The sequence below is a fragment of the Globicephala melas genome, chromosome 1, assembly GCF_963455315.2.
Source record: "Globicephala melas chromosome 1, mGloMel1.2, whole genome shotgun sequence".
Taxonomy (NCBI): Eukaryota; Metazoa; Chordata; class Mammalia; order Artiodactyla; family Delphinidae; genus Globicephala; species Globicephala melas.
Genome location: NC_083314.1, coordinates 16,511,187 through 16,537,352, shown reverse-complemented (window position 1 = coordinate 16,537,352; position 26,166 = coordinate 16,511,187). Strand labels below are relative to the sequence as shown.

The 26,166-nt window shown below is 40.9% G+C and overlaps 1 protein-coding gene across 3 annotated transcripts in view; it reads right to left on the bottom strand.

Moving 5' to 3' along the window:
* Positions 1-3,426: 3,426 nt before the first annotated feature.
* Positions 3,427-26,166, bottom strand: part of TGFB2 (transforming growth factor beta 2) — an 83,880-nt gene continuing 61,140 nt past the window's right edge. For 2 of the 3 annotated variants that reach the window (XM_030868325.3, XM_030868326.3), the window contains 5 exons: positions 12,749-12,881; positions 12,515-12,625; positions 10,814-10,991; positions 9,295-9,448; positions 3,427-6,221 (listed from right to left, as the gene is read on the bottom strand). In XM_030868325.3, coding sequence (XP_030724185.1) covers positions 6,063-6,221; positions 9,295-9,448; positions 10,814-10,991; positions 12,515-12,625; positions 12,749-12,881 — 735 coding nt within the window. In that variant the 3' untranslated portion in view covers positions 3,427-6,062. The remainder of the gene's footprint in view (positions 6,222-9,294; positions 9,449-10,813; positions 10,992-12,514; positions 12,626-12,748; positions 12,882-26,166) is intronic. The other variant, XM_030868327.3, reaches the window with a different exon arrangement.

The window sequence follows — 26,166 nt, the reverse complement described above, 5'->3', positions numbered from 1 at the left end:
TGGCTCCACATGTAAGGAGCTTAGGAGTCACCACTCTGTCCTAACAACTAGTAACAAGTTGAAAAGACTGAAAAAAAATCAACAAATCTTCCTGGATCCATAGAGAGGGGAGGATACAGGGCAAACCACTGTCCCCAAGGTTGAAGAGACGGATGGGAAAATAGAGGTCATCACCACTTATCAGAGCAGAGACTTACAAGCAGAAAGTGCTGTGGGTGATATGATTTACATAAAATTCAAGAATTAATATTATATATTATTTGTGAATACATACATAGTAAAAATATTAGCAATACAGATATAAAGATAAAATCCAACTTCAGGATGGTCATCTGCACATGTATTTTTGTAACTTGCTTTTTTCACTCATCATCATATATATATATATATTTTTGCGGTACGCGGGCCTCTCACTGTTGTGGCCTCTCCCGTTGTGGAGCACAGGCTCCGGACGCACAGGCTCAGCGGCCATGGCTCACGGGCCCAGCCGCTCCGCGGCATGTGGGATCTTCCAGGACCGGGGCACGAACCCGTGTCCCCTGCATCAGCAGGCGGACTCTCAACCACTGCGCCACCAGGGAAGCCCTCAACATCATATTTCTGAGATGTATATATGTTGATACATTTAAATCTAATTCATTTTCTTTTAATTACTAGACAACATTTCATTGTATGAATGGACTATGCTTTACCCATCACATTAATGATAGACAAAAAAAAGAAAGAAACCACTGCAGGAACTAGTGCCGGGATAGGAAAACCTGAATGGTAATTTATGAATTGCTGGAAGCTCAGTGTGAACACCTCTGAGAGTTAAAAACTCTGGGGGACCCACCCATAGCCTCCTCCCAACCCCTACATACACACACAATATTGTGAGATTCACCTTCAGGAGATCCACCAGACTCCCACAGTAAATACCAGAGAAAAATCTAGGACTTCCTGCAGGGAATGGGGCAAAGGAATCATTTTGCAATACACCAGAGCACTCTGTTCTTATCAAGCCCTCTGGGGAAACCAGTCAACCAGAGGCTCACCTGCTGGAGTATTATCAGAGACTAACAAACTGCTGACCTTGAGGAAGGGAAATATCCAACTCTACAACATACTAGCCATCCTGCCCCAGCTAAGGAGGGAGAAGAAATCTGAGCACCTCTTGTGAATGTCACAGTCCAGAGGCCCAGGTTCACTGGAAGACTGAGACCTTATCATAGACCTATAGACTGCTTCCCCTCCCACTTCACCACCATATTTCTAAGGCCTATTTGTAGCAGTTCCTTTTACCCAGTACATCATGTCCAGCTATAAGAAAAAATTACAAGGCATACCAAAAGGCAAAAAGCACAATTTGAAAGGACGGAGCAAGCATCAGAACCACACATGGCAGGGATGTTGGAATCACCAGACCTGGAATTGAAAACCACTGTGATTAATATGCTAAGGGTTCTAATAGACAAAGTAAACAGCACGCAAGAATAGATGGGCAATGTAAGCAGAGAGATGGGGAAATTCTAAGAAAGAACTGAAAAAACAATTCTAGAGAAATAGAATAGGGTAGGAATACGAGCACCATATGTACTTTTAAAATTTCTAGTAATTGTATTAAAAAAGTAAAAAAGAAACAGGTGAAATAATTTCAATAATATACTTTATTTAATCCCATATATTCAAAATAGTATTATTTAGACATGTAATCAATATAAAAATGTAATGAGACATTAGATATTCTTTCTCTTTTGTACTAAGTCTTCAAAATATGGTTTGGATATTACACCTTGGAATGTCTCAATTCAGATTCGCCATATTTCAGTTGCTTGAAAGCCACACATGGCAAGTAGCTAGTGTACTGAACAATGAAGTTCTCGACCTTCCTCTTATAACCTGGGTGATCTTGGACATGTAATTTAACCATTCCGAGTCTGCTCATTTCCCTGTAAAATGGAGTTCTATCAAAAAAGCCTACATCGTAGGGTGACATGTGAGGTTACGCAGGATAACAGAGAACAGTAGCTGATGGGTGCTCAGCAAACTGGGGCTCTCAGTATCATCATCTTAGAAAATGGGACCATCAACTAACCGCCTTGTCTCTGTTACGTTGAATTTCAGTCGGTGGACGGGAAGCAAAGCTTCACCTGAACATCTCCCCATGATTTTAAACAGTTTCTGGTCAGTCATGTAACCCAAAAGTTAAGAAATTGAGTGACAATATTCTCAGGAATAACTGATGGCCTGATTCATTGATGAGATTAGGGTCTGGAGGTACACATTCAGTATGAAGAGGAAGGAGTGTGGCCCCTGGTTACAGTCTGAATAGACGTTAAAAAGCTGTTAAGACTACGATTTACTGACCATCATCTACAGGCCAAACACCAAAGTACTTTTCCCATGTCCACTTACTTAACAATAGCCAGGGCACAAACACAACCACACAAAGCAGGTAAATCTCATCTTCATTTTAAAGATAAAGAAACGGAGGGTCAGAGTGGCTGACAAATTTACCAAGTTGATACAGCTCTTACGTGACTCTTTTCATGACCCTATGATACCCTCTTCTTCTCACACTTCAAATAAAGGTGATGAGGCCTGGTACTGGCCCCTGGTACTGCAGAGAAGCACGAACGAATTGTTTTCAAGCGAAACACTTCCTCTGTCTATAACAGATGAGTATAAAAGATGAAACACAGAGGGTAGAAAAGGGAACCGTTTTCTGTTCTACCTAGACGTTTGAATGGATGGTTTGTTTCTAGGTGATGTTTAGAACACAGGCACAAATTCGTTCTTTCATTAGATAAAGCAGGACAGCCAGATGGAGCCACAACGACGTTTTTTATTACTTTGATTTATTGAGAGACTGGCAACTCACTTGCAAAGTCTGGTCTTGCAGGGTGAACAGCCAAAGAAGTTTGCGGGAATAGGGGTTTTTTGGTGCAGCGGTAGGGGAGAAATAAAGGAGTCGCTGCTCTCAAAGACCGACCCCAAAGAGCACGTGGCTCTTGTTATATCTGGCTGGCTCAGCAACTATCCAAGTTATGGGGCTACAGGGGATACTGTCTAGACCAGTTCTTTTGGCCCTGGGGTTGGCAGAACATAGGATTAGAAAGCCAAAGCATGGTCCAAACAACTCTCTGCATTTTTTTTCTGGTAGACAGTCAAGCTGGATGGAAACTAAATCTCCAACAATTACCAAATAGCAATAAACAAGGGAATACAAAGCCTGCACAGCGCTTTCTTCAGGCCTTGATAGATACATCCTGGCTCTGGAACTCTAAAGCATGACATCTCTGGACTGAATCTCTCTGAGGAAAAAAAAAAAAAGCACGATCTTAAAGCTGGTATGACTTTTCTAGCTTGAGATCACGCTCCCTGAATCAGAAGTGTTCTCTGGTCTCCAGGATGATACCAGGACAGGAAAAACACATCGACATATAATTGAAATAATTTATTTACCACTAGAGCACCACAAAAACAGACATACATTGTGTTAAAATACAGCGTAATCAGTCATCAAAATACAAAACAGCTATTCTTATGTTCCATTTAAAAAAAAAATCATGCCAACCATAAAATCGTATTGCTGTTTATCACAGAAAAACTGCAGGCCAACCCCACCCACATACTAACATTTTCCCCACTCCCTCCCCTCTCATAGCAATATTTACTTATGGGAAATAAAGGCCTTATAAAACCCCCAAACTAAAACAAAAAAGATTCAAGAGATCTTAAAATAGAGCATTTAAAATATTATCAGTGCATTCATGAGGAAAGACAAAATAATACAAAACAAAATGTCATTCTATCTGAGAGGAAAATACCTGCAGAAATAAGTGATTTACATAGAATGGATAGAAAAGTGGAAGAGAAAAAAAAAATCAACACACTCCAATCTGGGATTGGGTTACATCCAACCCAAGGGTTGTTTGGTACTGTGGCATCCTATCTCTTGCTTTTCCAGTTTTCAAACAAATCCAATTTGTCATTTTAATAATGGTCAGGAAATTCCAAAAAAGAAGTACATTACATGAAACAAACAACTTCACGCTGGATTCACACCTCATTGTGCTGCTCTTTAGGTAAAACTGCAAATATTCCATTGACTTACTATTAATTGTTATCCTAAAGCTAAATAAGAGACAACTGACAAACTGACATATCCTACAACCCCTGACATAAGGTTACCTCCTCTGCAAAAATGTGGCAAATCATGTATTTCAGCAAGGTAAATTCTAACCTCTGATTTGATAACTCTCATTCAGAGGAAAGAAAGGATTTTTTGATCATGGGAGAATTTGCCTAGTGCCTTTTCAACCTTCGAAGAACATCTATAAAAACCTTAACTTCAGTGAAATAAACTAAATGACTTATGCTGACCTGGGCTTTTTTTCTTCCTTAAAAAAAAAAAAAAATCAACTAAAATGTAAATCTTTCCATTTCTCCCTGAACACTAAAAACTCGATTAAAGAAACAGTTGTTTCCTAAGAACTGTCTGCTCTTTTGTAACAGTAGAATTCTGTGAAAATACTGATTAAACCAAGTTAGAGAAACCTTTCTTAACCCAGTCACCAAGATTCTGAGTTCCAGTCAGATCCTTAAGCCCTTGCTAAAACTAAAACATTTCACCTCAATTATCTATGTATCTATAATCCCCAATTTCCCTAAAATAGAAGATTGTTAATGTCTGAACTGATTAGTAATGATGCTTAGAAAATGAAGGAAAACTATGTCTTTTTATAAAAGAAAAAAAAAGGACAAGTGGACTCAGGTAGCTTATGTCATAATAATGGACAATGCAAAAGCACAGGTGGAACAAATACTATCAAACATGTATTTGTAGTGCAAGTCAAAATACAGGGGCTTTACTCAAAAGTACTGGCCAGCTAAAGGAAACACACAATTCCGAACGATCATTAAAAAGCGCCCAAATTTAAGTCCAATCTAAATCAGAGTTGACATTATTACAGAACATTAAAAATATGGTAAAAATTTATACATTACACATAAAGTAGTTAATGTTTTGATTTCATCGTTTGCAATAGAGATCTGCAGATGTGTTTCCAATTATACTGGCTTCTATACCCATCTATTGTAGTAATATAGGTATGGTTACATACACCGAAATGAAGGAAAAATCTAGAGCATAGCTATACAGCAATACTTTAAGGTCTGAAGTTCGACCAGTACATATCAAAACATTTCAACATTTCACTGGTTGACTAAACTGACAAAGAACCATTTACAATTAAAAAGGAAAAAAAAAATCTTACAGACTTATTCTGACCAAAAGTTTCCTTTATTAACAGGCTTTTCAGTTTTGAACCTTACAAGAAGCTTCCTCCGGCAGTTGGTAGAGAGCATGTGTTTGCAGGGTCTTTTCTTCATGCAGACTTGCTCGGTCATATAATAGGTCACTTGCATTTTTCATCCCGTTAATATGACCTCTTTTTTTTGCTGGCTCGTTTGAGTTCAAGTTCCTTAAGCCATCCATGAGTTTCTGGCCAAGTATTTGGTCTCCACTTTATACACCTGTTTTATTTTCCAAGGGCAATGAAATGTTCATTATATAGTAACACACAATAAATAACTCACTGTTAACTCTAAGAGTAAGAATGGAAGGATGCCTATTGCATAGCAATACAGAAAAATCAAGTGAGGCATGGGATAAAAACGTATGTACAGCAACTCCACTTAACGGGATTTTCCTGTTTTTTTTTTTTTCTTTCACATAATTAACACTAACAAATTCTTCCAGTGTTTATTTTTTTTTCTCAAGAAAAAAAGGTTTTGCTTCTTGTCTCTCTCACTTACAGAGTAGGTAACATATAGAATAAAGCCTTCAACTTTTTTTTGTTTGTTTCCGATGCCAGTTTTAACAAACAGAACACAAACTTCCGAAGTGTTTGAACTAGTACCGCTTTTTCAAATTTTTTTTAAACACTGATGAAGCAAGGCTCTCTCGTGTTTTCTTGTTACAAACATTGCCTTTGTCACTATCATCATCATCATCATCATCATCATCATCATCATCATCACTGTTTGATTATCGTCTTGTCACTTTTCCAAGAATCTTAGCTGCATTTGCAAGACTTTACGATCATATTAGAAAGCTGTTCAATCTTGGGTGTTTTGCCGATGTAGTAGAGAATGGTGAGCGGTTCTAAATCCTGGGACACGCAGCAAGGGGAAGCAGATGCTTCTGGATTTATGGTATTATATAAGCTGAGAACCTGAAAGGACACAGGAGAAGAAAGAAAACATAGGAAAAGACCCCAAAAAACAGGCAATTATTTTTTAATAGAACCATCGTACATAGTTATCTTATCAGTCACAGCATTGAGTAGGCAATTTAGATTATTTGGGGCTTACACTTTCCTTTACTTATTCTCCAATTATAGTCAAATGGGTAGGCGTCCTGAGGAATCCCTGAAGTCACCATTTTCCTACAGAATCCTTTTCTCATACATTGTAAACAAATACTTCTGTAAAAGTCAGATTAGACAAAATTCCTCATTCAACAGATTTTCCAGTTTTTCCCAGGAGTCTTTACTTTGATCACTCCTTTGCTGCCCATACTTCCCAGGCCCTCAGAAAACTTGGTCCAAATACCAAACCTGGTATTTCGCCTTGTGTCTACACTTCTCTGTAACTGAAGTTGTTTCGTGAGTAGTTTCAATCCCCACCTAGATGAAGAGTTCGCTTGAGGTCAGGGACTCTACACACCTCTTTTTTTTTAACCTCATAGCCCTAGTGAGACTCCTCTGGACAAAATCAAAACAAGACTCACATGCTAGGTGAAGAAATGAATACATGGATAAACAGGAGAATAACATTTTTTATTAAAACTCTCATCAGAGCTTTAATCTACCCTTATGTAGAGCAAAAGACATCTGTCTGCAGTGTGAAATCTTCCTAGGCTAAGTGTCTTCTCAGGCCAATTTAATGTCACCTAAATTTTCATTTAAAATAAATAAAGATCAAAGTCTTTTCATTGCTTCGTAAATACAGTCATGCTAAGAACGACCTCAGAAGTAATCTATATTCTTAATGATTCACTTTGTTACCTTTTTCTTAAAATAATAATAATAATCAACCGTCCATTTAGCTTTCCATGTGGTAAATGGTAGTGGCTAAGTTGGAGGAGTGAATAGTCAGTCTTAGAATGAAAAGAAAGTTCTATGGTCAGTGCTATACCTTTAACTCCATCCTATATCAAAGGGGTATGTGACTTCTACCAACGGAAGTATGGAGCTTCCCCAGTGATGATAAAGAGACATTTCCAAGGATGCCATTAATGTGTTAATCAAACAGCGAGTGACCTTTTCCTCGAGATCCACTGCAATGTTTTCAGCCTAAGACAGAAGATCTGTTCAGCACAGCAACACTGACTACTTTATTAAGCTACCTCTGGCTTTTTGGGTAACTGTCCAAACCACATATTTGTGATCATGACAGTGATTCTTCCTCTCTCCTTGAAAAACAAGCGTGGTCTCAGCCTTCACACACTCCCTCTGTGTATCAGGGAGGAGAATTATGTTTCTACTTGGCAACTGGGTCTCGCCCACATTACAGCTACTGTTGCCACAGCCCAGCTGAAGCAGCCTGGCCAGAGAGCTCAGACCAAGCGACAGGCATAAGCGAGCTTCCCTCACGTGGCCAAGCACGTGGTCAGCCCAGGGAGCCAAAACCTCCAGGGGTGTCAGGAAAACAGCTGAAGGAAAGGGAGCCGTATTTGTCCATTGGAAGTTTAGCATATGTAAGCGTTTATCAATAAATAGACTTCATGCTCCACCAACACAAGATTTTTTCAGCTGAATTCAAGAGGAATTTTATAACACAGATTATCGAAAATCATTGATATCCCCCAAACTCTTGAGTTCAGCTGAACGCATTATGGGACCTTTTTGGCAGGAGATTCATTTTCCTATCCTGCAGTGAAGGCAATTTTTCTAACGTTTCTTTAATAAGGAGATTTACAGAGGCATAACCCCAGTGTGTAGCCACATTTCAGGAATTAAACTCTAAGACGCAGTGAACGAAGGCCTGGTTATAAAACAAGGAGGCCTGCGTTCCAAGCTCTGGTTTGTCACCAACTGTTTGCTCCTGGGCAAGTCATCTACTTGATCTAGGCTTCAATTTCTTTAAAAAAAATGAAAGGTTTGAACAAGAGAGCCTATTATTGTTTTGTATTTTATTTTACTCTTATTTCATTTTATTCTATATTTTTATTGAAGTATGGTTGATTGACAATGTTGTGTTAGTTTCAGGTATACAGCAAGGTTATTCAGTTATGTGTGTGTGTGTGTGTGTATATATATATATATATATATTCTTTTTCAGATTCTTTTCCCTTATACATTGTTACAAAATATTGAGTATAGTTCTCTGTGCTATACAGTAGGTCCTTGTTGTTTATTTATTTTATATATAGTACTACAGGATGGGACAAGATAACTTGTGAAGTCCTTTCCATCTCTAAAAATCCTACATGACTAGGCACCAGGAAGAAGCATTTGGACAAATACCATCATTACAAAGAAAAAGTCTTTGCTAATCTGGGCTGGGAACCCATGGCATCCAATCTAGGACCTGCCTTCTGAATTAGCCTTCATTCCTCATTGAAGTAACTTAATAAAATATTCAGACTCTCAAGTACTTTGGGTTATATTTGAAAAGACTGGGAGATACTGATTTTCAAATCACTGTTACATATATCATCTTTATATTCTTCACATCCACTCTGGAGTTGGACATTATTATTTCAAAAATAATTTTTAATACAGACATTCCTTTTTACTGATAAGAAAACTGAGGTGCAGAGAAGTTAAATGATTTTATAACTGTCATACACTAGTGAATCACTCTGCCAAAGCATCTACTGAAGTCCTCAATGTTCTTTCAAATATGACAGTCCCTGATGGAGGCGATAACGGATCCTTTTTTTAGCTGGAGACCTGGGTCCCTGCACATCTTAACAGCACATGACACTAAGTGATATACTGATCCTACCTATTCATGCTTACAGCTGTTAGGAATATAAAACAAAGAAAAAATTAAACTGTCCTCAAGTTGCTTGTAATCTAACTGGGAAGGCCAGACATACTGTCCAAACTCATCAGTGTTACTTTCTGAGTTCACCTACAGCTTACATTTTTTTCTCATCCTTCAAAACGGTGTCTCCAGCACCCATTTACGTGTGATGACAAAAGGGCACCAGGCTATTTAGAATTCATGTGGAAATACTACCAGCAGGTACATATTAGCAGCCCAAGAACAGAAGAGACAAGTGAGGCCCGTACTTACCCTACTGTGCTGAGTGTCTGAGCTCCACAGATACGGGCACGCTCCAGCACAGAAGTTGGCATTGTACCCTTTAGGCTCATGTATCCATTTCCACCCAAGATCCCTCTTGAAATCAATGTAAAGTGGGCGTAGGCAACAATTATCCTGCACATTTCTGATAAAAGAAAGAGCAATGGAGATTTTGAAGCTGATTTCACCCCAATCCCCCCGCCCCTCATCCCAAACCAGGAAAATGACTCGTTCATTTATTCAACAAATATGTATGAGCAAATACCACGGGCCAGGTTTTAATGGCTGAACTGCAATCTCAAGAGACTGTCATGATGAGGTGTGATGGTGATTCGCAGGACTCCCTTGTGAGTTCTGTGCCCTGACCCGCTTATCTGTGACTTCAAAAATCAAACCCTTCCCTTAAATGATGAGATATAAGCAAAGACGTGGCAGACGAGACCAAGCCCGTTCCAACCTAGAGTGCACAGTTTGGCCATCCATCCTCTATTGCCTTTTCAAATGCAAAATGGATGAAGTACAATAGGTATTTACAGAGAACAATCTAAGGCATTTTCCTTTGAGAAGAAATCCTTTATTTCATTTCCTGTTCCTGGATCTAGGAATGAACCAGAGATAAGAAACACAGAGTCTTGCTTAGAGCAACCACTGGCTCTGGCAACCAAAAATCACCCTTTTTCTTGTGAACTCACACACTTTGAGCACTTTATCAGTGAGGACCCCTCACCACCCCACAGCTCCTACCACGCTTACTAAGAAACCACAGAAAAGGGGAACTCCCTGGTGGTCCAGTGGTTAGGACTCCGCGCTCCCAATGCAGGGGGCACGAGTTCAATCCCTGGTCAGGAAACTAAGATCCCCGCAAGCCACTAAGGCCCCCACAAGCTGCACCAGTGGCATGGCCAAAAGAAAAAAGAAAAAGAAAAAAATACAGAAAAACATTCACACTTTCCCACCATGAATTCATGTGGAAATGGGAGATAAATTTATGTTACCCTCCCTTCTCATATTCTCTAGTAAAAGACACGACAAACAGCATCCTTCTTCTGTCTCTCTCATCACTGTTACGGTGAAGAAGGTTTGACCATGGGTACCTTGCAGGGAGAGTGAAGGCTTCTACAGGTCGTGAGTCTCCCCAGTCAGGGACCCGCCATCCTGCACCTCAAATAAACCTAACTTTGCTCTGGGGAACAGACAGCTCCTTTTCTCCCTCAGCCTCAAAGTGCTTCGGAGGGATTTGGGGAAAAAGTTCAGGGGGCTAGTTTTCTCCCTTCACAGTAGATTCATTGTTAAAGAACTGATGAATACAGCATAGAAATAACTGTTTCAACCTCCGGAAAGGATGATGTTACGAAATATGATGGCTCTAACTTTTCTAGTCCTGGTTTTATGCAATGAGTTGCAGTTCCAGTCCATTTTTAGTAAAAAAAAAAAAAAAAAAAGGGGGGCAAAAGCAGTACAAACGTTAAACAAACACAGTTACTTTTTGTTTCCTTTTTCTTTCCTTTACCTAAAGCAATAGGCCGCATCCAAAGCACGCTTCTTCCGCCGGTTGGACTGTTGTGACTCAAGTCTGTAGGAGGGTAACAACATTAGCAGGAGATGTGGGGTCTTCCCACTGTTTTTTTTCCTAGTGGACTTTATTGTTTTCTGATCACCACTGGTATATGTGGAGGTGCCGTCAATACCTTGAAAAAATGCATTCGGGTAATAGACATTTAGCTTCACCTTCATCAGATAGAATCAGCCATATCTTTTCTATTGTCACAAAGAGCAGTGATGACCACAGAGCAGCAGCCCCTGGCTCACTCCCCACGGCAGTGGATAGGACTAGTGCAGGTGACAAGGAACACGGCTAAATGGGGCTCTTGTCAGAAGGCAGTTCAGTGTCCAAGGCAGGGCCTGTTGGTTGTGAAAGTCACTACAGAAGAAGTCTTTGACCACTAGTCCAAGGGCAATCTCGACTGTTTATTTTAGTCAGTCCTCAGTGTAGGCTGTGCTCAACGCCTCAACGACTGATGACACGGCCACAGGACGTGTCACCCGCTGGTCCCCTCTCTTCCTAGGACTGCTCAAGTCAAAAGATTTCCCTGATGAACCTAAACTGAGACTTACACTAAATTGCAGTGAATGAGGTTCAAGTGAAACAGAAGTCACCCACCCTTACCTAATGCTACTTTGGGAAGCTGTGAAGAAAGGGTTTTTTCATTGATTTTATGATATCCTCAACACCTTCCTGATTCCATCTGAGATGGAGAAACTCGAGCTCCCCAAAGCACACTCAGGAGACTGCCAGCTTAAGCATTTAATCTCCATGCTCTAGAGAATCATGACTAGGTTAGAGACTGAAATAATCTCTAGACCGCTGGGAGTATTTTTCCATGAGCAAGGTCCACTGGAGCCTTCTGCCAATGGATGGAGGTCTCAGGTGGGGTGAGTTAGGACAGGGCCATCAGCTCCCTCACCTGGTGGTGTGGAGCCAGTGCTGAACCCGCAATAGATCCAGACTCCCCCCTCACCTCTCGTCCTCCAACGACTTGTTACCTAACGTAAGACATGACTTGAACCCTTGGCATCTCCTCATTCTCTTTGACTTTTGGCTAAAGTAAGCTTACTAAAAGGTTAGCAAGACTAGGGGGGCGACTAAAACCTTGTTATGTGTTTACAAACTATTATGAAAGTCTGATAAGGAAGTCACTTGGAATCTTGGGCACCAGCTAGAAAAGGGGGTGTGTTCTGGTACAGGTCAGGTTAGTTACAGAGGCTGTGGTAAGAGAGGACGTCCTCTGTGAGACAACAGTGGTGGCTTCCCCACGACGTTGGGTTTGGGGGGGATAATCAAGGGATGTCCTTGAATGCATGTGATCTTCTTCTTCTATACTATTAGCATAGATGGAATGTTGGTTTGCTCAAGTGAAGAACAAAGGGCTGAACAGGCTATTTAAGAGTCTGGAAGGTTGGTAAGTCTGTCAGTTAGTACTGCCAAGTCATCACGGGGCATCGAGCAGTGTAAACTGGGAAGGAATCCCTTTCTTCTAGTCCTTTCTGCCTTCATATATCTTTCCCCAACCATAGCTTTGCCCAAACAAATGAAACTCCCCGGGCCTCACCCAGCAATCTCATTTTCACATGCAAACTGACCTCATCCCTCCAGGAGATTATCAACAGAGGCCCTTCCCTCCCCCACCTCATACGCCCCGGTTTCAGTTACCTGCAAATCGCGCTTCTAGTTCTTCACTTTTGTTGGGGATGATGTAATTATTCGATGGTACAAAGGTGCAGCAGGGACAGTGTAAACTTATTTTAAATCCCAGATTCCTGTCTGGAAAACATTAAGTCAAGGAGGTCATTTGTCTGTGCATGTAATACCCCTCAATCTGCAATCGACTTGCAATAACTTAGGATCACTGAACATCGAAGGAGGAGAACAGAGGGCGGTGGTCACCTTTATGGTGGAGCCATTCGTGAACAGCATCAGTGACATCGAAGGAGAGCCATTCGCCTTCTGCTCTGGTTTTCACGACTTTGCTGTCGATGTAGCGCTGGGTTGGAGATGTTAAATCTTTGGATTTGAGAATCTAGAGGAGGAAAGGGCAAGTGAGAAAAGCTCAGCTGGCATAGTGACAGCATGACTAAACCCAAACCATTAACAGTATTCCAGTTCATTATCTAAATTTAGTCCCACCCCAGTCTATCCATGTATTGTCATCTCACTAGCATGTCCACATGCATAAAAACATAACACCAGGCCATTTGCCATGAAAAACAGAGCTACTAAATCAGCTGTGTGTTATGATAAAGGTGACAGGAACCATAAAGCCAAGTGTCTCAAAGAAAGTGACAGTAATTATTTTCCTCTGCTGACATAAGCTTTGCAAGATTTCAGCCATAAATTCGATGCTATTAAGTTAATGGTTTTGTTGCCCTGCTTCCCTGCTTATTTCATTTGGGGAGCTGGGATGTGGGGACGGGCTGGAGGATGGGTCCAGGTCAGAGGATCCAGGCTCACCCTCAGAAGGCTCTGAATTATAAATCTTCTTCTAATAGAGAGAGAAAGGTCCTACCCTTGGTTCCTAGATCCACCGCCATTAAAATACGTGGCACGCCTCAGCTTTTGAGGTAGGTCTCGAGCTGGGATTTTTACCCTCCCTGTGACTTGTTATGATTTATAAAGATATTCCATATCCCGCAGACGAAGAACAAATTTGGGCAGGAGCCGTCTGGCACAGTGTGGAGGGAGAGTTTGAAAGGAAATCAGCCTGAACGCTGAGAATTTAGAAGGATGCATTTATTTCAAATAAGTTAAGAGTAACTGCAGTACGTTCTTAGGTTTCTATAGGAAGTGAACATTTTAGGTTGGGGTTTTTTTTTTTTAATTCTGTCTGTCTTTAAACGATACTGTTTTATGAACCCGTCAAACCACGACCTTAAGTCTCCAAGAACTATATTAAATCCCTAGCCAAGCCTGTATCCTGCCTTTCCTCAGTACTTACGGGCTCAAGCCCTGTTGTTTTATACTTCCTTTCCTGAGATTGAGTCTAACCATTCTGTGGTCATTTCATATATACATGTTTGGTCTCTCCAACAAGTTCATAAACCCTCCCAGGGCAAGGATCATGTCTTCAATTTGATATCATTTCAAAGCACAGCACTCGATTTAATCAATGTCTATTAAATGACTACCTGCATATCTAGAAGACTGATTTATTCTCCTTTAAACCTTGTAAAAAAAAAAAAAAGCATAATCTTCCTGCTGATTTTACAACACACTTTCCTTCCATGTGTGCACATCATTTGTTTCAAGTAGTTTGACAACAAACGCTTCCTGGAACATCTGGCATTAGAGTGGACTTTTTTTTTCTGGATTGAGTAAGCATAGAAAAGGGGAAAAAAATCATACAATTGGACTTCGGGTGCCTTCGTGAATTTTAAACCAACCCTACCCTACAAACCTGTCCCTAAGGTCCAGCAAAGCCCACGAGGGAAGAGAATCTAGAGGCAATCATGATGCTACCATAGGCAAGAGATGCCCTTTGTGAATCAATGACTTAAGGGCCGGGCACATGAGCTCTGAGCTTGGAGCACACTATTGCATTTAATTTAGTCCTGAAAACATTCTTGTCAGGTAGATGAAGGAAAGTGAGACTCAGAGAGGTTAAGTAACTTGCCCAAAGCTTCACAGTGAATGAGTGATTTAAAGCAACCCCAGGTCATTTTTCCTGCTTCAATGCTGGATTTCTGAAGACCAAAAGAGTTGTGGGAGTCAGGGCTGGATTACGGTCCACCCCCCCGCTTCCCAGATGCCAGAGAACACTCAAAGACAGAGGCAAACATTTCTAATAAGCTTATAGTAAATGTTGGTACAAGATGAAAATATCCCACGTGGAACACAAACACAGTTAATGCTGATAAAAACCTATAATTTTCCAGATATAACCCAACAGCAGTCAATCCTCTGGAAATGAAACCTTGCCTTGAAAACACTCCTAGCTGGGCAAATAAGACACCCCTTTATCCAATTCAGAATAAACAGTAAAATTCACCTAACACCGGATAACAATGGTGAAACAATAGTTGAGAAGAAGTTTCAGGCATTTCCATCTGCCTCGTTGACTAAAGACTAGTAACATTCCCCAAACTCACTTTTCTGTCTTTAAATTTCTTCCCCTACCTGACTTTCTAGAATGATGCATTATTTTGTAATGCTTTGTGTATTTATTTGCTTTGTTCCTAATTAGCATGGTATATATCTTTTTTTTGTGTGTGGTACACGGGCCTCTCACTGTCGTGGCCTCTCCTGTTGCGGAGCACAGGCTCCGGATGCGCAGGCTCAGCGGCCATGGCTCACGGGCCCAGCCACTCCGCGGCATGTGGGATCTTCCCGGACCGGGGCACGAACCCGTGTCCCCTGCATCGGCAGGCGGACTCTCAACCACTGCGCCACGAGGGAAGCCCCATGGTGTATATCTTATTCATCTTCATATCCCTAACACGCACAGATACACTGTCTAGAATGAAACATTGCTTTCATTGTTGAATTAATTACATATGATAAATATATATCTATATCATATATCAAATATCTACAATATCTATGAGATATATGTGTCTATATCTCATATCTTAAGACACCATATATACACACATGCCTATATACATGTACGTATACACATGTATGTGTATACACAATCTCACTAAAAACACAGAACTTTTTTTAAAGTCGTGACAACATTGACCAAGTGGGCAGAAAAAAACACACACTGGCAAATCTATGGAAAGTTTTCATCTCATATAGAAGCAGATCTAGATTATCTGGCTTTAAAAGCAGATGAAGGGGGAGCAAAGAGATCCTGAATTTCTTTTCTTTTTAAATCTCCTTAGAAGATAAGGGCTTCCTCAGCCACGGAACACGGGTAGGTTCTGACACTGGACAACTTCATACTCTCACACAGGTGAAAGGTCCTCCATATCTTTCTACTAGTTCAAGAACAGGCCAGTTGAAAGCACCCAAGAAAGATAGCTAGTGAGCTACATAATTCTGAAACAGAGAAGTGACTTTGGTCTTGTGGGTTTGTTGTCTTGAACTTTATGGCCAAGTAGTTCTTAAACGCACTTGTTGCAATTTAACTCTATTCTTTCTTATCCAGCCCTCAGTGGAAACAGGAAACAGCTGCTTTCCATCACTCATAGAATATCCCTCATATTCTTGGAGACTATTATTAAGTCCCCCTCAGCATGCTCAGTCTACCTCTCTAAGCTAAATAAACCCAGTTCCTTTAGCCCATATTTAGAGGGGCAATTTCCCAAACCTTTAATCATTTGGGTCGCCAACAAGGATGGATGATGCTGTATAAAAGTACTCCTCCTACAGCTCGGTGATTTCATTTCAGAACTGGCTAGAAAACCTTCTAATCACATCCCAAAGTCTTTTTCTTTTTAAACATGTTTATTGGAGTATAATTGCTTTACAATGGTGTGTTAGTTTCCGCTTTATAACAAAGTGAATCAGCTATACATATACATATGTTCCCAAGTCTCTTCCCTCTTGCGTCTCCCTCCCTCCCACCCTCCCTATCCCACCCCTCTAGGTGGTCACAAAGCACCGAGCTGATCTCCCTGTGCTATGCAGCTGCTTCCCACTAGCTATCTATTTTACATTTGGTAGTGTATATATGTCCATGCCACTCTCTCACTTTGTCACAGCTTCCCCTTCCCCCTCCCCATATCCTCAAGTCTTGAATCTTAACCTGAAAGGTATTTTCTTTCTAAGAATAGGCATGATCTCCCTATTCTTTGTTTATCTTCCATTTATCACCCACGCTAAGTGAAGCTGTAAAGGAAGAAAATTAACCTACGGCTCTTATCGATTAGAACTTTCTTAAATTCAAGAGTTGATACAAAAATGACCACCTTGGTCAACTTCCCATTCTGTTTTAGCCTTTGCTGTGTGCCTTTTTCCAGTCTCCCAACAACAAGTGTATTGAATGTTAACAGTCCTGGATGTGCAGCTGTTTTTTTTTTTTTCCTAGAGCCACAGTCATTTCTAAATTCCTTTATATATCTTATCATGACAAAGGTAATTTAATTGAATGGTAAAAGCTCTCTTAACTGGCCTCCATTTGACTGGACAGATTAACCAATATACTCCATTTGTTCTGTAATAGGTATTGGCTGATTCCCAGAGCACCCTGGGGCTTACTGCCAGAAAGCTACGCTCTAGTATGTTCCAAGGACTTCTGGTCTTAGCAGTTGAGTTGCATGCTTAGCAAGTATCAATTGTATATGTTTCTAAACCTGTTAATGATAGTTGGACTTGATATTGTATTTTTTTGACCACGCAGCATGCGGGATCTTAGTTCCCCGACCAGGGATCGAACCCACACCCCCCCACATTGGAAGTGTGGAGTCTTAACCACTGGACCACCAGGGAATCCATGATATTGTAATTATACGAGTTAATTAGATGGTCTAGAAACTGAGGAAATATAGGACCAAATGTAAAGAGAGCTGTTGCTTCTGTGAGAACCAAGCTGAATGCCTTAGAAAGTCTTCATAAAGACAAGTTGCTTAAAAAAAATTTTTTTTTGAAAAACAGTTTGGTGGGTCCTCAAAAAAGGTAAACATGAAATTACCATATGATCTAGCAATTCTACTGCTAGGTATATACCCAAAAGAATTGAAAATAGGGACTCAAACAGATACTTGTACACCAATGTTCACAGCAGCATTAATCACAATAGTTGAATGATGAAAACAACCTAAGTGTCCATCAACAGATATATGGATACACAAAATGGAGTATATACATACAATGGAATATTATTCAGCCACGAAAAGTAATGAAATGCTGACATATGACAGCATGGATGAATCTTGTAAACTTTATGCCAAGTAAAATAAGCCAGACACAAAAGGAGAAATATTATACGATTTCACTTATATGAGATAACTAGAATAGGCAAATTCATGAAGGTATAAAGTAGAATTAGAGGTTATCAGGGGCTGGGGGTAATGGGAATGGGGAGTTATTTTTTTTATGGGCACAGAGTTTCCATTTAGGATAATGAAAAATTTCTGGAAATGGATAGCAGTGATGGTTGTACAACATTGTAAATTTACTTGATGTCTCTGAATAGTATACTTTAAAAAATGGTTAAGGTAAATTTTATGTTATGTATATTTTACCACAATATATATTTTTTTCCAATTTTAGATGTGGGAGAGATAACTATCAAAGAAGGAAATCATATGTTAAAAATCTAGAAGGATCCTGCACTCGGTTTGCTTAGCAATTGTCCTGAAACGTCTCTCTCTTCTTCAAAGAAACTAAAAACTAGAAAGTATTGATGATGCACTATGGATGTGGTTTAGGCAAAAAATAAGACGTGGATTGCAACAGGCAGAGCCACAGTCAATGAAAAGTCCTCAGTATTTTATAGAAAACTCAGCATTTAAATTGTGTTTGTGTGTGTGTGTTGTACACATATATACACATACATATGTTTTAAATTAAAATATAAAGTTTGCCCCCCAACTCATGTTTTTATAATTCCCTGCTTGAACTGACTTTTTTTGTCTTTAAATAACAGAACAACAACTGTTCCTGATTGAATTAGAAGAGAGCTTCTAATATATTAAAAATGAGATTTAGCTGTCTCTTGCTACCACCCACAGCCATGCTTGAATGGTACCTTCATTACGTTATTGATATATACACATTATCTGTAATATGTGTAAAATACCACATATCGCCTTTGGCAAAGCTCTCAGTTCTTCCCTGAATTACAAAACTCCCTACACAAAAGGATCCATTCATCTCTCTGCCACTGGAAACCAGCCAATTAGGGAGTGGAGAGAGGCAAAAGTCGCTGATGTTACCCAATAGTTTAGGGCCAAAAGAAAAAAAAAAAAAGAAAAAAAGAAACAGAACTCTAGATGCAAAATTATAGCCAGAGGAGAGCTTAGTCTTAAAGGAATAATGCTATAAATCAACTCAGGATTTGGCTCAAACCTCTGAAAGACACCTCTTCCATTCCTATGAGACATCGCAAAAAGCTATAAGAAAGCATTGGGGATTCGATTTTACTTTCCATATTCAGACATCAACAGATCTACAGAAGGACCCAGGGGCCCATTCAACCAGACTTCTAATGGAAAGAGAAATTTAACAATAGGGCTGGAGAGAAAAACTGACACCAGCTTAACAAGTGTGGGCCCATCTTGTTCCTTTTAAATGTTTTTAATGTACTTAATGTTTAAATATATTTCAGGGTTTAAAATGTTTGCAGTGGTGTGCACGGAGTGATGAGGAAATGCTGAATTAAATGTTCACTCCGCTGGCTCTGAGCACCATTCTCTTAGATCTGCCTCATCTCACGCACTAACGTCCGTGTCATGAAACACGTGTCAGTGAGGCACTTAGGGGCCGTCTCTCCAACTCAAGACAATTCATCCTCTAACATCTCTGGCTTTATCTGAAGATCTCTCAAGACAGTGAACTTGCTACTTGTTGAAAAAGATCATCCCACTTTGGGCCAACTGGCAGGTTGAAATTTTTCTTTATCTTGGACTTAAACCTTCCATCAACTGGTCTTAGTTAATAATAGTACCATTGCCTCATCTTCATACAATGATGTCAGCTTTTCAAAAATGTGAAACATTTTCACATTTTTCAGTCTTCACAAAACACTGTGAGGTAGATATCCTAGCCCTTATTATCTCAATACTACAGCAGGAGGAGAAGAAGCCTGAAGGACTTACCTGGGTTACCAAAGCCCTGTAGGAAAAGTCTGGAAACATCTTGCCCTGTTCATACCAGTTGAGGGGGCTTTTGAACATTGTACGTATTTTGCTATCTGGAACAAGATGAAAAATTCTGTTTCTTCTCTATGTCAGCCTCCCATCACAGGAGATGGCTTCCCCCAACTTCTTCCTTCAAGACAAGGTTTGTGGTGCTTTCCACCCTTGTCAAGCCCCTTTTCAATGTCCCTCTTAAAATCAGTTCCTCAACAGATTCAAGGTACAGTCTAGCAGAATATGGCGAATACACAGAATATGCCAAATGGGGATGGGGGAGCCTCATGCTTCCCTTGTTCTGGTCACTATTTTTAATGCAAACTATTTATTTTGGGCAGGAGCCACATCACACCATTGATTCCAAACTTCTTGTAAAATAAAACCTTTGTTCTTACACAAATCATTAAGTCAGATTTTCCACCCCAAGTCCTTTCTTGGGAAGGACATGGAATAAAGACGAAGAAATGAAGGAAGGCAAAGAGAGAAGGAAGGTTGGTTTTTCTAACCAGTGGTTCTCCAACTTTAGCCTGCATTAGACACATCTGGAGGGCTTATTAAAACATCTATAGAGTTTCTGATTTAATAGGGATGAAGCTGGCGCGCAAGAATTTGCATTTCTAACATGTTCCTAGGTGATGCACAAGCTGCTGGTCTAAGGGCCACTCGGAGAACTACTGTTCTAGTCTATATTGACGCAATTCATTTTTGAACCTAAATGCAAATTCCACATATATCTCCGTTAACTTTGAACTTCTTATCTGCTCTGGGTTTTTAGCATTTTAGAATCTCTCTGAACCTTGTTTGCTCTTCAACCTCTAAACTATCCTTGCCACAGTATCAACCGCTGTGCATGCAATGTCTTCATCAGTTTGATGATAACAGTATTAAATTGTATAGAGCCAAAGCCATAACCTGTTGCTGTATCCATAGTTACTTCTTTTCTGGTTGGCCTTGTTTTCTTTAATCAACACACTGTCTCGTGTTGTATACAGCAGAGCAAAGTAGAACTTCACTAGTGTACGTAAGGTGTGAGGCCCAGTTTAAGCCAGAGTCCTGCCCATCTTTGCCGACCCATTCCATACCCTCTGTGGTTCCTTAGAAGAACCCATGGTGCTTGCCAAGTGCCTTTGGAAATCATTAGTGTAGGGAAAAGGCTCATAGGCTTTGAAGTCAGGCAAACATAAACCATCACTTCCTCAGTATGATCATCTCTAGGTCCATCCATGTTGCTGCAAATGGCATTATTTCATTCTTTTTTATGGCTGAGTAGTATTCCATTGTATATATGTACCACATCTTCTTTATCCATTCATCTGTCAGTGTTAACTTAGGTTGCTTCTGTGTCTTGGCTATTGTAAATAGTGCTGCTATGAACACTGAGGTGCACGTATCTTTTCCAATTAGAGTTTTCTCCATATATATGCCCAGGAGTGGGACTGCAGGATCATATGGTAGCTCTATTTTTAGTTTTTTAAGGAACCTCCATACTGTTCTCCATAGCGGCTGTACCAATTTACATTCCTACCAACAGTGCAAGAGGGTTCCCTTTTCTCTACATCCTCTCCAGCATTTGTTATTTGTAGACATCTTGATGATGGCCATTCTGACTGCTGTGAGGTGATAACTCACTGTAGTTCTGATTTGCATTTCTCTAATAATTAGGGGTGTTGAGCATCTTTGCATGTGCACATGCCTGTCTTCTTAGGACCCTGACCATATAGGATTAGAGGCCTACCCTACTCCGGTGTAACCTCATGTTAATTTAACTAATTACATCTGCAACGAGCCTGTTTCCAGATAAGGTCACGTTACGGGATGCTGAAGGTCAGGACATCCACATATCTTTTTTGAAGGGACACAATTCAACCTATAACAGTAGGTGTTCATGCATTACCGTGGGATGTGTATGTTCTGATGCTTGATCTGACGGGGAAGTTCTTCAAAGCAAAAAACACTCCTTTTTATTCTTCCACAGAGTTTTTTCCACTGTAGTTTACACAGTCCATCCTTGGTAAATTCTTATTGACTAACAGACTTCATTAGAAAGACATATATGATCAAGTGATATACAAGCCCCTGAACAATCAGTCATTTAGAGTGATAGAAACAACTTCTCAGAATTTTACACATACACATGGACATTCGCCTCACAGAGACTTCATAGATAAACAGACATCTATATCTATATATCCATATCTGTATCTATCTATCTATCTATGATGACAAAGAATCACCTGACAATGTAAGCAATTTTATACGTATTTTACCCTTTCTACTTAACATATTGTGGGAATGAAAATGATGAGAAAAAGCAAGAAAGTAGAATTTCCAAGTACTAGAAAGTGGGGTCTTAGAATCAGAACTGGGTAAACGGCTTCTCTTCCACTGAGGCATAAACATAGCCCTTTGTCCCTGTTTAATTGCAGCCTCCTTGAACAGCGCTGGGTCACCTTGGGCGTGTCTAACAAACTGACACACTGCATGATTATCCTTCGGAAAGTGGCCTAACAGACCCAGCTCTTATCCTACTTCTCCCATTACCACGTCCTGCAGCTCCTTTATGACTGCATCCCTCTAAGAGGTCGTAAGGAATGCATACTTCACAAGGGCTTCACAAGAGCCTGCATAGCACACACTTATGGAATACACATCAGCTTCAAAAGAAAGACTCCCATTAAAAATACAGTCTCTTTGGAGCTGGGATATCTACATTATTATGTCCCGATATTAACTCTTTCTCGTTACAGTACAACGTGATGTACATTGGTATGTTTCTGTATTACACGGATCCATGTGCAGTAAAAGTACGGCAGACAGAGGTCTTTAATGACCTTTATGGAAATGACACCAGCAAGCTACACGCGCACACACACACACACACACACACACACACACACAGAGGAAAGCCTCTCCTCTGTGATGAAAACACCTCATAATTCCCTATTTTTTCCTTCACTTTTTTCATTCTCCACACACGGGCCTTTGTGCTGACTGCACATGTGCATAAACAAGCAAATGCATCTCTGCAGGTCTGAGGGATGAAGGAGTCCTTTGTGTAAACGGAAGTCTCTGTGATGCTGCAGCTCGACCTCATTCACAAGAGCATCAGATATAAATCACACAGCAGAGTAAACGATTCAACCAGACACAAGTCACATCCGCACAGGCAAGGAAAGAGGCATGTGCCACACATCTAAAGTAATGAATCTCAAAAAATAAAGAGCATGGTTTTCCTACTGTGTTTATGGGTTACCCAAGAGTATCAGTTTCATTACTGTATTTTATATATATATATATATATATGTATATATATGTATTTTTCTCACATGGTTATTATTCACTTAACCAGAAGTAGCTCTGAATAAGTAACAGAAAATGGGTAGCTATCAACATTTCTTTCTTCATTAATAGCTACAGAGGTATCTTTAAAACAAACCTAGCGGAATTTCCAAATCCAAATAATTGATGTTTCTCGAGAGTCCCCTGATGATGTTACACGCTTATTTCCACAATGTTCCTTGTACTTAACTCTTTTTTTTTTTTTAATTTTTATTGGGGTCTAGTTGATTTATAATGTTGTGTTAGTTGCAGGTGTACAACAAAGTGATGCAGTTATAAATATATATATTCCTTGTACTTAAATCTTATTTTGAAATGTTTCTTCAATGTATTCAAAGACATTTATTGAACATCATCTATGCACCAGGTGCTGTTTAGGGAGATTATCTCTAGAGGTGGAGACAAGACCATAAACAAGATGAAGGTGGAGAAGATCAGGTACAGCATGTGACAAGAGAATGGAGGAGAAATGTGGAGAACAGGGACGGGAAGTGTTGGGAAGAGGGACCCTGAGATGTCAGACAGGTTGGCTAGGAAGGTATCTGGGCAGGTGACATTCGAGGAAAGATCTGAAGGAATGAAGAGAGGGAGCCTTCTGGAAAATGCCACAGAGCACTGCAGGCAGAGGGAACGGCAGCCACAGGCTTTAGAAGGGGGTGAGCCCAGGGTGTCTGAGGAACAGCAAAGAGGCCGGGATGGGGGAGCCCCCTGAGTGGGGGAAGTCATGGCTGGCGGGGGCGAGTGAGCAATAGGCCAGGGAAAGCCTAAGGCACAAGAAGGCCTTTAGCTCCTACGCGGAGTGAGGTAAGAAGCCACGACAGGGCTCTGACCAGGGGATTTGGATCGGACCAACCTCTCGGCAGAGATCGCCCTCACCGCTGTGTTGCAAACAGCCTCGAAGGTGGCCAGGTGCAAACAGCGAGACGAGGCCACTGCAAAAGCCCAAGCAAGAGACAAGAACCCCTGGGACCAGGGTAGTAGCAGCAGAGATGGGAAAAGTGGTTGGATTTCGGTTCCATTTTTGAAAAACTGCCATTATATAGGAAAATCAACTTAATTACTTTTTATGTTCCTCTTATTTAGAACTTTGGCAGTTTTAAAAAGCCAATAGTACCTTTCAAAAAAAATCCAGATTTGTCCCCGTTGAAGGAATTCTCAATTATGTATTTGTAGGCTGTGAACACAGTTCTAGAACCCAAAGTTCCCCCCAAATATTCTGATTACTCTTGCTATCAGGAAATAAACACATATCCTCCCTTGGAACAACTTTTGCCCTGGTGGAGTTATAGCAAAGTTGACAGACATTTACAAGATGGAAATAAAACTACTGAAATCAATCCAGGAAGCAGGTGCCAAGCCTAGTCGTGTGGTGGTGAGGCAGGCAGAGGTAGCCATGGGGCCAGGGATGAGGTAAAAAGACATCCCCACTGGGGTCAGTCACTCTGTAATGGTTTCTTCAAAAAGAAAAGCAAGACACATCACAGCCCCCAACTCATCGCAGCTGCCCTTGGAGTTTTGATAAAGCAAAGACCCAGAACGCTAACACCACGGCTCTTCCCATAATCCTGCTCTGCTCCACTGATCCCCGGAAATGGGTCAGATGACACCTCATCCAATCAGAGATGAATGACATCATCCAATCAGAGACAACTGACATCATTGTGGAGTAGTTTTACCATCACAACCCCCCTCTAGGGGAAGTATAAACCATGTTCTACATGACCAGCAAAACCCTGGTGAAAATATCCACTCCTGACTCAGCCAACGTGCCAGACACTTTACAGCTGTGTTCTCCTCACAGCAACTCATTAGACAAGAACTGTCAACCTCCAGGGGTGGAAGAAAATCTGAGGCTCAGAGAGATGAGTGATTTGTAAGACCAGAAAGCTACTAAATAAAACAGGTGAAAGGTGAACCCAGGGCTGACTGGCTGCAATGTTCCTCTTCGTTCCTACCCAGAGCTACTCACCAGCAATTGAATAAGACCACCACACACAGAGTGAGTTGAAAATCTTATCTAAGGAAGTCCTGAAGCTAAGTTCCGGGGCAGCCACTGCAAACCCAGGACCTGCAGCACTAGGGGCTAAGGTGAGTCATCATTCCTAAGAGATTTGGAGCAGATCATAGATTTAAGAGATTGTTTCTGATAAAAGTTCAAAGTCAGTGCTTTGGAAACAATACTAATCATAATAATAGTAACCATTGAGTCGACTAATATTGTGCTAGGAGTTTCCATGCATTCTCTCCATGCCTTACAAAATCCTTGTCAAGTAGGTGCTTTTATCCACATTTTACTGATACAGAAATCATCTCGGTGATGTGACTTCCTTAGACTCCCCACGGGGGAAAGCCACACCTGGAACTCACACTAGCCCAACTCCAAACCCTGGACTCCTCCTACCAGTAGGGCAAAGCAGCCAACAGCATGGCCTTTGGGGCCAGACTGCCTGCGTTAGAATCCTGGCTCTGCCTCTTCCAAGTCGTGTGGCCTGGGCAAGTTTCTCAACCTCTCTGTGCCTCAGTTTCCTCATCTGTAAAATGAAGATAATAATAGTAACCACCTCATAAGGTTATTATAAGGATTAAATGAATCAATCTTTATAACGCACTTAAAATAGTGCCCAGCAGACAGTAAGCACTGCGTGGGTTAGCGATAATTCTCAACACGGTTACTGAGCCGCACTACGCAAAAGAACAGAGATGGGCTTCCCTGGTGGCGCAGTGGTTGAGAGTCCGCCTGCCAATGCAGGGGACACGGGTTCGTGCCCGGGTCCGGGAAGATCCCACATGCCGCGGAGCGGCTGGGCCCGTGAGCCATGGCCGCTGAGCCTGCGCGTCCAGAGCCTGTGCTCCGCAACGGGAGAGGCCACAACAGTGAGAGGCCCGCGTACCGCAAAAAAAAAAAAAAAAAAGAACAGAGAATTATTAGTTACCATTGCACGATTATTAACAGTTCTTTGAATACAGTGGGGAGGGACTACTGTTCACACCATTTTTGGGGTCCCGTCTGCTCACAGCGTTCACAGGCTTTGGGTAACGTCATAACCTAATGCAAATGATAACCATCCAATTTTCCTTACGAGGCGAGCATGTCATTCGATCAGTTTGCAAAAACCTGAGACGTTAATAGCCTTGTACAAAGTGTTTATTATACCTCACGGCTTTTTTTAAAGTGGGTTACTATACCTCGTGTGTCTCCAACGTGGCGCCAGAGTTAGGATCAGTATT